The sequence below is a fragment of the Pristiophorus japonicus genome, chromosome 8 (assembly GCF_044704955.1).
Source record: "Pristiophorus japonicus isolate sPriJap1 chromosome 8, sPriJap1.hap1, whole genome shotgun sequence".
NCBI classification, from domain to species: Eukaryota; Metazoa; Chordata; class Chondrichthyes; family Pristiophoridae; genus Pristiophorus; species Pristiophorus japonicus.
This window is the reverse complement of record NC_091984.1, coordinates 241,586,829-241,601,586: the sequence shown is the minus strand read 5'-3', so window position 1 is coordinate 241,601,586 and position 14,758 is coordinate 241,586,829. Positions and strand designations below refer to the sequence as shown.

The window sequence follows — 14,758 nt, the reverse complement described above, 5'->3', positions numbered from 1 at the left end:
AGGCCGAACCAGTGTTTTATACAGGTTCATCATAACATCCTTGCTGTTGTACTCTGTGCCTCTATTTATGAAGCCCAGGATCCCGTAAGCTTATTTAATCGTGTTCTAAACCTGCCCTGCCACCTTCAACAATCTGTGCCCACATACCCCCAGGTCTCTCTGTTCATGCACCCCCTTTAGGATTGTACCCTTCAGTTTATATTGCCTCTCCTCATTCTTTCTACCAAAATGTATCACTTCACACTTTTCTGCGTTAAATCTCATTTGTCACGTGTCCACCCATTCCACCAGCCTGTCTGTGTCCTCTCGAAGTCCATCACTCCCCTCCTCACTGTTCACTATACTTCCAGGTTTTGTGTCATCTGCAAATGTTGAAATTGTGCCCCGTACACCCGTCTAATGTACCGACCCCAGGGGAACCCCACTGTATACCTTCCTCCAGTCCGAAAAACAACTGTTCACCACTACTCTCTGCTTCCTGTCACTGAGCCAATTCCGTATCCATGCTGCCTCTGTCCCTTTTATTCCATATACACCACGTCAACCCTCTCTGTTACATCATCAAAAAACTAGATCGTATTGGTTAAACACGATTTGCCTTTAACAAATCCCTGCTAGCTTTCCTTAATGAATCTACACTTGTCCAAGTGATGTTAAGCTTCCCCATGACCGAGGTTAAACTGACTATAGTTGCTGAGTTTGGGTCTGAAATTGATGGCCTTACCACCGACATTCCTCTGGTCCAACCGCCCAGTGCCACTTTCGAGGTGGCCTGGAGTGGGGGGGGGGGGGGGGGGGGGAGGGGAGAGCCGGCGGGAAGCGCCCGCTGACATCAGCGGACGGCCGAGTCGTGCAACCGAGCTCCCGCCCGCCAAGATGCGATATTGATGCGGGCTGGAGGCCGGTCTGTCCCCGACGGTAAGTAGAAAGATGCTGAAAAAAAGGTGAGTGAACTTTTTGTAATTTATTTCTTTACAGGGACTTACCCGGACGGGGTCCCTGAAGGTCTTCAGACGGGTTTTTTTTGTTGATGCTTTTTCTTTCCAGCTCTTCGACCCTCCGTGGGCCCAACTCCATCCTCGGCGGCACTTGGGCGGCAAGTGCCTTGGTCACCGAGATTGGGAGCTCCCGCCAGATTGGCTGCCGTCCAGATTGGCGGCGCAAGTCGTTCATTTTCTCCCCCCCGCTGACCTTCGAGGGACCTTCTTCATAAATATCCTGCCCAAAGAACCGCCAGCGACCTCGGCGGCCATCACCGGTCCTTTAGGCGGGCGGAAGCCTCCATCAATTTCGGCCTCTTTATCTTTACACCCTTTTTTGAACAAGGGTGTAACATTTGCAATTCTCCAGTCCTCTGGCACCATCCCAGTTTCTAAGGAAGATTGGAAGATTATGGCCAGTACCTCTGCGATTTCTTCCTTCACTTCCTCCAGCGTCCTGGGATGCATCCCATCTGATCCTGGTGACTTATCTACTTTAAGTACAGCCAGCCTTTCTAGTATCTCCTCTTTATCAATCCCATCTAGTACCTCCTCTCTCACTGTGTCTATGGCAGCACCTTCTTCTTTGGTAAAGACAGATGCAACGTACCTCAGCCATGCCCTCTGCTCCATGCGTATTTCTCCTTTTTGGTCCCTAATCGGTCCACCCCTCTCTTACTACCTGTTTACTATTTATATGCCTATCGAAGACTTTTGGGTTACCTTTTATGTTGGCTGTGATTCTATTTTCATACCCTCTCTTTTCTCTTTCACTTCTCCTCTGAACTTTCTATATTCAGATGTATTCTCAGCCCGACATCCGTCATTCACGCTCTTTTTCTGCTTCATTTTACTCTCGATCTCTTTCGTCCACCAGGGAGCTCTGACCTTTGTTGCCCTACCTTTCTCCCTAGTGAGAATGTACCTCGACTGTCTCCGGACTATTTCCACTTTAAAGGCTGCACCACCACAGTTTTGCCGCCAATCTTTAATTCCAATTTATCCGGGCCAGGTCCATCCTCATCCCACTGAAATTTGCCTTCCTCCAATTAAGTATTTTTACTCTGGATTGCTCCTTGTCCTTTTACATAGCTAATCTAAACCTGGTGATCACTGTAATACAGGCACCAAGTGTGGCAGCGAATCCACTCTGGTAAGTCTGACTGGAGTTCCACCTGCTTCACGTGAGCTAGTTTTATTCCCATGGTAACTACACTAATGTTATTTTTTAATGGCTGTTATTGAAGACCCAGGACATTGCTGAGCATGGTGAAATCATGGAGTCACAACAGCTTACAAACTAAAGGCTAAACAATGGGATACTCGCTGAACATGTTGTCATTATTTCCCCACTATTTGTGACAATTTATGTTACTTTCAATGGACATTATTTTACCTCCTATCATCCTCGATGCAACATAATGACCAAGTGTGCTACTGTGCAAGTAAAAATACACCTTAAAAACATCTCTATTCTTATCATTGCCTAATTCATATTAATTACCCGTGGCATGTTCATATCATCAATGAAGACTAAGAGACGCTTTCCCATGGGTGGTCCGTAGGTAACTTTGGTACGTTTCTCGACATTTGCCTCCAGGTTTCTTTGTACATTCATTGAGGTGGTACGAGATGAAAAGTTGATGGTCAACAACAGCTGAGTGATCAAGCAAAGATATTTAAAACTCTTTAAACTGTCAACTGGAGTGCGCAATAGTTAGAGAGAGAGCTGAGAGGAATTGTTGAATCTTGCAGGACCAAAGGAGGCCATTGGGCCCATTGTGCTTGTGCCGGCTCTGTGAGAGAGCGATCCGATCAGTCCCACTCTCTGCCCTTTCTCCAGGACCCTGTAAATGAGAGTTCTCTCCAAGCACCGGTCCCATTGCCTGTGGAAACTGCTTCCACCGCCCTTTCAGGCAGTGCTTTCCACATCATCATAACCCTGTGTGTGAAGATATCTCTCCTCATCTCCCCTCTCATTCTTTAGCCAATGATTTTAAATCTGTGACCTTTGGTTACCGACTCTCCCGCCAGAGGAAACACTTTCTCACAACTTGCTCGGTCAAAACCCTTCATCATTCTGAATACTTTTAATAGGTCTTCCCTTAACTATTTCTTCTCTAAGGACAACAATCCCAGCTATAGGTCTCCCCTTAACCATCTCTGCTCTAAGGACAACAATCCCAGCTATAGGTCTCCCCTAAATCATCTCTGCTCTATGGAGAACAATCCCAGCTATAGGTCTCCCCGTAACCATCTCTGCTCTACGGAGAGCAACCCCAGCTATAGGTCTCCCCTTAACCATCTCTGCTCTACGGAGAGCAACCCCAGCTATAGGTCTCCCCTTAAAGTTCTCTGCTCTACGGAGAACAACCCCAGCTTCTCCAGTCTCTTCACATAACTGATGTCCCTCATCCCTGGGACCTAGTAAACCTCCTCTGCAGCCTCTCCGGGGCCTTGACATCCTTCCTAAAGTGCGGTGCCCAGAATTGGACACACTACTCCAGCTGGGGCCTAGCCAGTGAGTTGTAAAGGTTAGGCATGACTTCTTTGTTCTTGTATTCAATGCCCCTATTTACAAAGCCAATTATCCCATACACTTTCTTAGCCTCCTTACCACCTTCAAGGATTTGTGAATATACACCGCCAGGTCCCTCTGCTCTTGCACCCGTTCAAAATAGTACCATTTAGATTATACTGTTTCTCCCAAAGTGCATCACTTCACACTTACCCGCATTAAATTGCATCTGCTACGTGTCTGCCCACTTCACCGTCTGTCTGTGTCCTCCTGAAGTCTCTTACAATCCTGCTCACTATTTACACATTGCCAAGTTTTGCATCATCCTCGAACTTCAAAATTGTACTCTGTATGCCCAAGTCTAGGTCACTTATATATAGCAAGAAAAGCAACGGTCCTAATATCGACCCCAGGGGACCCCACTGCATGCTTCCCTCCAGGCAGGAGGCAGGTCAGTTACCCTGCCTACTCTTCTGTAGCTCCGGGTACCCAACTGCAGAGCTGCATTAGCAGTGCTTTGGGGTCAATGTCCTATCTGCTTCACCTGGAGACATCAAGGGGGCAAAAGGAGAACATAAGAATTAGGAGCAGGAGTAGGCCATTTGGTCCCTCGAGCCTGCTCCATCATTCAATAAGATCATGGCTGATCTTCTACCTCAACTCCACTTTCCTGCACTATCCCCATATCCCTTGACGCTCTTAAAGTCCAAAAATCTATCGATCTCAGCCTTGAATATACTCAATGACTCAGCATCGACAGCCCTCTGGGGCAGAGAATTCCAAAGATTCACAACCCTTAGAGCAAAGAAATTCCTCCTCATCTCAGTCCTAAATGGCCGACCCCTTATCCTGAGACTGTGACCCCTGGTTCTAGACTCTCCAGCCCGGGGGAAACATCCTCCCTGCATCTACCCTGTCAATCCCCCTCAGAATCTTAAATGTTTCAATGAGATCACCTCTCATTCTTCTAAACTCCAGAGAGTATCAGCCCAATCTACTCAACCAAGACGTAAAAAATGAAATATCTTACTGGAAATAAATACATACAAAGTATCAGGATGAGAAGTCAGTAAGTCAGAAGTCAGTGGTCAATAAAACACGGGTACATACATTAACCTCTGTGTTCAGATTCTTAAGAAAGTTCTGTGTTGTAGCAGTCTTGGAAGTTCCAGATTCTCCCACAAGTAGTACAGGATGTTTAATTTTCACCATCTGCTCAAGTAGCCAATTGACACGTGCTGTATCGACGGTGGGAACTGGAAATGATTAAGCGAGATTTAACTGCGGCAAACCAATACTGAGAACACTTCTTGTCAACTGCTCCCGTGACAAATTCCTCTGTCCACACAGTAATTACACCCCCCTCCCCCTCCCAGTGGTTGCCGTAAAGCCACCATTGGAGGAAGGAGGAATTATAGCGTGACACGTTTACAATAGGCAGTTTCCATTGTAAATGTTGATATAGGAATTTATATATTGGAAATATAAAAGCAAGGACTGAATGAATGACTTTGAAATGCCAGTCCTGGTCCAATTGCCCCCACGCTCAAGTCCACCACCTGGGCAATGCCACGGGATCAACAAGTTTGATGTAAATGTTTATTGATGTATAAATAAATCTCTATCCCAAATAAATTATACCTATGCTCTATAACCCAAAATGGAAAGTTTCTTCATACCATTTAACAATAAACCTCTTTTTGTGCTGATCACGTACTCCGAGGTCAGGTAGAGCATAGCCAGATGCAGACTAAAGCTCCCTTTACTCTGCTCCAACAATGTATCTCAGCCCCATCAGAGCATTAATGCAGTATTTTCCATTTCCCACACAGTTATCCCCAGAGTAGGAGTAATATTGCCAATTAGTGATGAGTTCAGGGCAGGTTTGGACTGTAGGCTGACCTCCACTGGGACGTGCATTTAAGCTGCCCAGGAATGTTCCACATAGGAACTGGCAATCAGCAGACAAATGGACTTCGATCCTCTCATTCTGGGCCCTGCCCTGGAAGTCCAGTATCTAACACATTGCACTGTCCACTGCTTCTAGAAGGCAAAAACTCACCAAGAATATCTATAAATTTGACTTGAGGGTCATGGATATATTTGGGCACCAGCTTGGTCCAGGGAACCCATTGCAGCTTCACATCATCAAAGTGGAAGTCATAAAGAGTTGGTAGCTGGCCTACAACAAATACAAAACTCAATCTCGAGAATATAACATTATTGGACAATGAGTATTAAAACTCTCAGTTTCCTGGTAAACTGTGATAGTAACAATGGATCTTGCATGTGCAAGGAAATAGAAACTTTGTTGGGGGACTTCAAAATGAAACACAACAACCAATTACATTAATTTTTTGATTTATAATTACAAGCAGGAATATTCTTGTCACAGGTATTTGGGGGCTAGATGCCAGGAGTCTTCCACCTATGCAGTTGATGGCCTATACTTAGTTAATTGCTTCTTCAATTACTCCAGGTTTCTGAAATGCACCTCTATAACATCACCCAACCCAGCTGCTGCAAAGCCCTCGACCATGCTTCTGTCATTTCCAACCTTGAATGTTCGAATGATAACCTGGCCAGCCTCCCATCCTCCTCCCTCCATACACTTCAGTCCATCCAAAACTCTGCTGCCTGTATTCTATGCTGCATTAAGTCCCACTCATCCATCACCCTTGTGCTCACTGACCAACATTGGCTCAAGGGTTTCCACCATCCCAATTTAAAATTCTAATCTTCAGATATAAATCCCTCTCTGGCCTCACCCCTCACTATCTCTGTAACCTCTGCCAGTCCTACAACTCTCCGAGAACTCTGCGTTCCTCCAACACCTGACCCTCTTGTGCATCCTCCACTCCCTATGGCTCACTATTGGGGCCACCTAGACTCTACGTTCTGGAATACCCTCTCTAAATCTCTCCGCCTCCTTCAACACCCTCTCCTTAATAAAAAATCTTTGACCAGGTCACCCCTCCTAATGTCTCCTTCCTTGGCTCGGTGTCAATATCGGTCTGAGTACTCTGCTGTGTAACTCGTCGCCAGTTATTAAGTTCAGAATAACAGCACAAGACTGTGTTGTAAGCTCAAACCATTGTGACCTTGGTCTCTTTAATCTAACTCCAAAGTGAGGCAGCAGCCTGGTGGATTGTCTTTTATACCTGCTTGCCCAGGGTGCACAGGTGACCCTTAGGTCTCCCACAGGTGTGCCCCCTAGTGGCAAGTCTTACACATTGGTGAGGTTTGCATACATAGCATATAGTTACAGGCATGTTGAGAGAAAGAATTGAGGAATTCTTCAAATGAACTTTCTGAATGTGGAAAGACTGCTTAGATCTGGGGTTGAAAAAGCCTCTACGAAAAGTATGATGGCTACCTTTTGCTAATCTACAGTTCCCTTGCTTCAAATGTCTGTTAACGACTCGTGGCAGTGAAACAGGACTATGTGAGCAGAAACACATTCAAAGCTCAACTCTTCGAAGACTCAATTAAAAAGATTCTGAAAATGACTCAGATTTCAGAAAATACATTATCTTGACTTTGAAAACAGTTTAAAGTATTATGTGAGTCAAGCACCGTGAATGAGAATCGTAGATTGATACAGCACAGACTTGTTAGCAAAAATAAAGCGCCCATGGCATTAAAGGGACAGTGGCAGCATGGATACCAAATTGGCTGAGGGACAGAACGCAGAGAGTAGTGGTGAACAATTGTTTTTCAGACGGAGCGAAGTATACTGGAGAGATGTGGCATTCCCCAGGGTTCAGTATTAGGACCACTGCTCTTTTTGATATATATTAATGATCTGGACTTGGGTATAGAGGGCATCATTTCAAAGTTTGTAGATGATTTTGATAAGGTCCCACATGGCAGACTTGTCACGAAAATCAAAGCCCATGGGATCCAGGGCAAAGTGGCAAGTTGGATCCAAAATTGGCTCAGTGGCAAGAAGCAAAGGGTAATGGTCGATGGGTGTGTTTGTGACTGGAAGGCTGTTTCCAGTGGGATTCCGCAGGGCTCAGTACTGGGTCCCTTCCTTTTGTGGTATATTTCAATGATTGGACTTGAATGTAGGGGGTATGATTAAGAAGTTTGCAGATGATACAAAAACTGGCTGTGTGGTTGATAATGAAGAAGAAAGCTGTAGACTGCAGGAAGATATCAATAGACTGGTCAGGTGGGCAGAGCAGTGGCAAATGGAATACAATCTGGATAAGTGTGAGGTAATGTATTTGGGAAGGGCTAACAATGCAAGGGAATACACAATAAATGGTAGGACACTGAGAAGTGTAGAGGAACAAAGGGACCTTGGAGTGCAGGTCCACAGATCCCTGAAGGTAGAAGGACAGATAGATAAGATGGTTAAGAAGGCATAAGGGATACTTGCCTTTATTAGCCAAAGCATAGAATATGAGAGCAGGGAGTTTATGATTGACTGTATACCATTAGTTAGGCCACAGCTAGAATACTGCGTGCAGTTCTGGTCACCACATCACAGGAAAGATGCGATTGCACTAGAGAGGGTACAGAGTAGATTATACGAGGATGTTTCCTGGACAGGAGAATTTTAGCTATGAGGAAAGATTAAATAGACTGGGGTTGTTTTCTTTGGAACAGAGAAGGGTGAGGGGAGACCTAATTGAGGTGTATAAAATTATGAGGGGCCTAGATAGGGTAGATAGGAAGGACCTATTCCCCTTAGTAAAGGGGTCAATAACCAGGGGGCATAGATTTAAAGTAAGTGATAGGAGGTTTAGTGGGGAGTTGAGGAGAACTTTCTTCACCCAGAGGGTGGTGGGGGTCTGGAACTCACTGCCTGAAAGGGTGATAGAAGCAGAAACCCTCTTGGCATTTAAAAAGCACCTGGATGTGCACGTGAAGTGCTGTAAACTACAGGGCGACGGACCAAGAGCTGGAAAGTGGGATTAGGCTGGATCGCTCTTGGTCGACCGGCACGGACACAATGTCCCAAATGGCCTGCTTCTGTGCTGCAAATTTCTATGATTCTATGATGATGCAAAACTCATAAATGTAGTAAACAGTGAGGAGTATAAAAACAAGAGTTCAGGAGGACGTAAAGAGACTGGTGAAGTGGGCAGACACATGGCACATGACACACAGCTGTGAAGTGATGTAGTTTGGGAGGAAGAATGAGGAGAGGCAATATAAACTAAAGGGTACAATTTAAAGGGGATTCAGGAACAGAGAGACCCAGGGGTATATGTACACAAATCTTTGAAGGTGGCAGGGCAAGTTGCGAAAGCTGTTAAAAAAGAAAATGGGATCCATGACTTTATAAATACAGGCATAGAGTACAAAAACAAGGCAGGTGTGCCAAGCCTGTATAAAACACGGTTAGGCCCCAGCTGGAGTATTGTGTCCAATCCTGGGCGCTGCATTTTAGCCTTGGAGAGGGTGCTGAAGGGGTCAAATTTTTTGTCCTATAACTTGTCTTGTGAAGCGCCTTGGGATGTTTTAGGGACTATATAAATACAAGATGTTGTTGTTGAAGAGATTTACAAGAATGGTCCCAGGGATGAGGGCCCTCAGTGATGTGGATAGACTGGAGAAGCTGGATTTGTTCTCCTTAGAGCAGAGAAGGTTAAGGGGAGGTTTGATCGAGGTGTTCAAAATCATAAAAGATTTTGATAGAGTAAATGAGGAGAACCTGTTTCCATTGGTGGAAGGGTCAGTAACCAGAGGACACAGATTTAAGACAATCGGCAAAAGAACCAGAGGGGGACACAGCTGCTGTGATCGAGAATGCACTGAAAGGGCAGTGGGAACAGATTCACGAGTAAGATGATGTTTTCCACTTCTGGAGCGAACATGGTAACAGCCCAAGCAACTTCTGGTGTGAAACAGCTCGGGAACAAGTGTTACCGATTAACCCTACAGCACAACACACCCATTCACGGCACACATAAAAATACATGCTTCAGATCAGAGAGCTCCGGGTCTGTGCTGGAAACTGCACTTTGATGTGAATATGGAGTTGTGAGAAAATTAAACAATATCATAACTCCACACCAGGGCAATGGCCTCACGTCAATACAAAAGGACTTGCACTCCACTTCTGACAAGATTCAGGATTTATAGCAATCTTTACTTATTGAAAGTAGAGCCAGCATGATATTTTTCTCCTTAAATTCCCAGTTACATGATATGAGAAGACAAAACATTGGATCAGAAACTTACCGGGCAGTTCTCCTGGGCCAGCAAAGATATTTGGAGCTTCAACTGTTGACATACTGGCAAGACGTTTAATATAGTCATCAAACTTTATCCTTCCATCCTCCAGGAGACAAGCTCCGAGAGAACAGTACAAGGCCTCAATAAAATAGCATTCCAGTACTTCAAAGTTATCCACCTCTTTCTCCAGTAAACAATCCAACATCCTGGCAAGCTGGACCACCTGGTGAGTAATCATTGAACAACAGGTTTTAAGCCAAGGGGCGGACCAGTCCACCTACCCCATTCACCTCAGTCTTATTTTTATTTTAGAATCTATTTTAGCAAAAAACATTCCGGAAGCCTCACCCTTTGTATATATAAAGGGGTAACCCAGCGCAGAGTAACAATGCTCCCCACTTTGTCTTGTTTTTTTAAAATCACTCCCATTCTCTCCATCCCGAGAGGAGAATTCCCACAGGGCTCCTTCCGCTTTACAAACTGCGCCTTCGACAGAAGTTCAGCTGAAAGCCCACTCACGCGCATAAACGGGGGATCCAGCAAACCAGCTACCCGCCCAGTGGTGGTGTTGGGGAAGCCCCACACAAATCCATTTTTATCCCTTTGCCCAGCGCTTGCTGGAGGTCCCTTCACCAAGTCTGAGCGCAACAACAGATTGCTGCTGGTGAGGAGAGAAGAGATGGAGAGACCAGGAATTCTCCAACACAACAATCCCTTGATATTTTATGTTTTATTGTACTAGCTGGAGGAAATATATTTAACAGAAAGGGATCTCTCTTTATATTGCTAACTACAAAATAATAAAATGTGCAATATTAATATCACAAGATAGTCAGTTTAGGGCTCAGCAGTTGCTAGACCAGAAGCTTGCTTTCATGATCAATCCTGCACCAGGCAGCAACTTATTCTTAAAACATCAAGCTTTTCAATCAATCTGACGATAAATATTTATCTTTATATTGTTTGTTAGTGTACCTTCTTACCATATTCAGTTCTGTTTGAGGTACAATTGTTTTTAACTTCTCCACTTGCCTGCCGTCCAACATCCCCTCCACAATCATTTCAAGGATGGAAGGCACATACTTATTAAACAGCCTGGGGAGGTCAGTCTGCTCTTGCTGAAGAAAAAAGGATCCAAAGGTTTTTTTTGAGATTTTAAGCTGTCACGTCTCATTGTTGGCTTCTTTAACCTTTAATAACATCACTCACCATACATCTGAAGAAGTCCCAACCGAAGGCCATGGATATGAAAATGAGGCACACCTGCTGGTTTCTGGCCGCTCATGTATTGGGGCGGCCTAACCGTCGAAATTCAGCAGTTGGGGATTTTTTTCCGGGCGGGGCAGAAGTGGGGTCGGCCTAACCGCCTCAGCGGAGGGCGGAGCAGTCCCAGACACCGCTCCAAATGTAAAGGAGGGCAATTTACAAAATGGCGCCCCCCCCCACCACCCGCGCGGAGAGTCGGCAGCCATTCCGCACTGCCCTGTGACCACCGCTTTCAGGCAGCCAGAGGACTTATCCAAAGGGGCAATTTTGGCCTAAATCTGTTTTAGTGATGTTGGCTGACGGATAAATATTGGTCGGGCCACCGGGGAGAACTCCCCCTGCTCTTCTTCAAAATAGTGCCGTGGGATCTTTTACATCCACCTGAGGCAGACGGGGCCTCGGTTTAATGCCACATCTGAAAGACGGCACCTTTGACAGTGCAGCACTCCCTCAGTACTGCACTGCAGCATCAACCAAGACTTTGTGCTGAAGTCTCTGAAGCCACGACCTTCGACCTCAGTCCATAGAGAACTGCTGATCTTGTTTAAGTTTAAGATTCATATTAATAGATTGAAAATCGATCAATAAATAATCTGTACATTTTTGCTGATTAAGACAAATACAATCACTAATCAGAGTACTTTAATACTAATATTTCTAAAAGATTATTCTGATACACTAATGTGGAAAATCAGAGTTTATATTTTAGTTATTGCGAGATTTCAAAAGGAACTTGGAAAAAATTGCAAAATTGAAATTGCAATTTCAATAAAGATAATCAATAATATCTATTTTGAAATGTTTTTAAAAACCTAGCAAGGTATTAAAAAGCTAGCAATTTAATTTCTGAGTTAAACATAGAACCCATTCTGAGAAGTGCAAATTACAGTTAAATAAAAGTAGAAGTTTGTTAATGGTAGTTTCCTGCTGTCCATCATTGGAAGCTGTGTAAAGTACCTTGCTTGTCCTCTCGCTGGTCCACTTGTCCCAGAAGGGTCTGTATCGCAGGTTCTTGGGGTCCACGTACACCATTCCACAGCGGGACACCGTGGCTGGAGAGGCATACTGTAAATCTCCAACCTACACAACCCACGGAGAAACAATCATCAGGCTTAGCAAACATGTCTCCAGATGAGGCAGACAATAGCAACATAAATGCTAACTCTTCAGCAGTTCATTGTTAAGTTCCTACTTTTACCCAAGCTATAATTCTGAGAGTGATTCTACATCAAAAGTGTGGCAAGTCACCCTGATCAGCATCAAGTGTTGACAGTATTTCCAGAAGAGAAGTAAACTATATGTCTCCCCGTTAGGCACGGCATAGACTGGATGTATCTCCACACTAGTGATCCCTGTAATCCATGCTGCTGATCTTTAGTAGGTGTACACTCCAGGCCCTGATATTGGCAGGCTTCACTCCCAGTGCAAAGCCCGGTCACTGGCAAGCGTGCAAGAAAAAAAGACTTGCACTGAAATAGCGCCTTTCACAACCAACGGACGTCCCAAAGCGTTTACAGCCAATGAAGCACTTTTTGAAATGTAGTCATTGTTGTAATGTAGGAAACGCGGCAGCCAATTTGTGCACAGCAAGCTCCCACAAACAGCAATGTGGTAATGACCAGATAAACCAATTTAGTGATGTTTATTGAGGGAAAAATATTGGCCGGGACACAGAGGATAACTCCCCTTACTCGTCTTCAAAATAGTGCCATGGGATCTTTTACATCCACCTGAGAGAGCAGACGGGGCCTCGAGATAATGTTACCAAGATAACGTTACAACACCGTAACCCGGTTTTCAGACAGTTAGCAAGGCTCCTCGCTAAAATACCCCCACTGTTTAAGCTTTCCTTTTGGTCACACAGTATGTAATACAACAAAATCAGCTGTTAGAGTGATGTTTTCCACCTTTGTTTTTGGACGACCTGTGCGTTATAAGAACATAACATAAGAACATAAGAATTAGGAACAGGAGTAGGCCGTCTATCCCCTCGAGCCTGCTCCGCCATTCAACAAGATCATGGCTGATCTGGCCGTGGACTCAGCTCCACTTACCCATCCTCTCCCCATAACCCTTAATTCCCTTACTGGTTAAAAATCTATCTATCTGTGACTTGAATACATTCAATGAGCTAGCCTCAACTGCTTCCTTGGGCAGAGAATTCCACAGATTCACAACCCTCTGGGAGAAGAAATTCCTTCTCAACTCGGTTTTAAATTGGCTCCCCCGTATTTTGAGGCTGTGCCCCCTAGTTCTAGTCTCCCCTACCAGTGGAAACAACCTCTCTGCCTCTATCTTGTCTATCCCTTTCATTATTTTAAATGTTTCTATAAGATCACCCCTCATCCTTCTGAACTCCGAGTAAAGACCCAATCTACTCAATCTGTCATCATAAGGTAACCCCCTCATCTCCAGAATCAACCTAGTGAATCGTCTCTGTACCCCCTCCAAAGCTAGTATATCCTTCCTTAAGAAAGGTGACCAAAACTGCATGCAGTACTCCAGGTGCGGCCTCACCAATACCCTATACAGTTGCAGCAGGACCTCCCTGCTTTTGTACTCCATCCCTCTCGTAATGATCTCATCCTTAAATATAGTCAAGGACTGAGCCTCCACAGCCCTCTGGGGAAGAGAATTCCAAAGATTCACCACCCTCTGAGTGAAGAAATTCCTCCTCATCTCAGTCCTAAATGGCCGACCCCTTATCCTGAGACTGTGACCCCTGGTTCTAGAATTCCCAACCAATGTCAGTGGCCTATCAGCATCTGCCGTCAAGCCCTGTAAGAATTTTATACATTTCAATGGGATCGCCTCTCATTTTTCTAAACAATAGGGAATATAGGCCTAGTCTACTCAATCTCTCCTCATAGGACAATCCCCCCCATCCCAGGAATCAGTCTGGTGAACCTTTGTTGCACTCCCTCTATGGCAAGTATCTCCTTCCTTAGGTAAGGAGACCAGAACTGTGCACAATACTCCAGGTGTGGTCTCACCAGGGCCCTGTATAATTGCAGTATGACTTCTTTACTCTTGTGCTCCAATCCTTTTGTAATAAAAGCTAAAACCGATTGCTCTGGTGAAATGAGATTTCTCAGCCAGGCAACAAGAGAAGCTGGAAGAACCATTCCGAACTTGCTTCATTTGTGGGGTGCCACTGGCTGAGGCCATGAGACTGTGCAGACTCCAGATCCCCAAACTCCCACTCGGTTTTCTCAGGGATTATGGCTGCAGAGTGTCACCGTTAACACTGGATAAAACATTTCACAGCACTGAAACCCAATATTCATACAACACACTCTTCATTTACAGACTGAAATTTGTTGAAAAGGGACTGTATGCATGATGTATGTCATTGTTATAAATCTAATCAGGTGACTCATTGTGAAGCATATGATTTCAGTGTCACCAATCACTACAATTCATGCTCTATCATCTAATCAGAAAACAGTATTAGCAGGGAATTGAAACAGGGGCGGTGCCAGAGGACTGGAGAGTTGCAAATGTTACACCCTTGTTCAAAAAAGGGTGTAAAGATAAACCCAGCAACTACAGGCCGGTCAGTTTAACCTCAGTTGTGGGGAAGCTTTTAGAAACAATAATCGGGGACAACATTAACAGTCACTTGGACAAGTGTGGATTAATTAAGGAAAGCCAGCATGGATTTGTTAAAGGCAAATTGTGTTTAACCAACTTGATGGAGTTTTTTGATGAGGTAACAGAGAGGGTTGATGAGGGTAATGTGGTTGACGTGGTGTACATGGATTTCCAAAAGCCGTACGACAAAGTGCCACATAATAGGCTT

At 44.8% G+C, this 14,758-nt stretch overlaps 1 protein-coding gene across 2 annotated transcripts in view; it reads right to left on the bottom strand.

The window, feature by feature from the left end:
* Window positions 1-14,758, bottom strand: part of dnah10 (dynein axonemal heavy chain 10) — a 397,024-nt gene that overhangs the window by 111,261 nt on the left and 271,005 nt on the right. For both annotated transcript variants that reach the window (XM_070888200.1, XM_070888202.1), the window contains exons 40-45: window positions 11,914-12,036; window positions 10,674-10,808; window positions 9,697-9,913; window positions 5,561-5,680; window positions 4,609-4,754; window positions 2,485-2,637 (exon numbers count right to left, since the gene is read on the bottom strand). In XM_070888200.1, coding sequence (XP_070744301.1) covers window positions 2,485-2,637; window positions 4,609-4,754; window positions 5,561-5,680; window positions 9,697-9,913; window positions 10,674-10,808; window positions 11,914-12,036 — 894 coding nt within the window. The remainder of the gene's footprint in view (window positions 1-2,484; window positions 2,638-4,608; window positions 4,755-5,560; window positions 5,681-9,696; window positions 9,914-10,673; window positions 10,809-11,913; window positions 12,037-14,758) is intronic.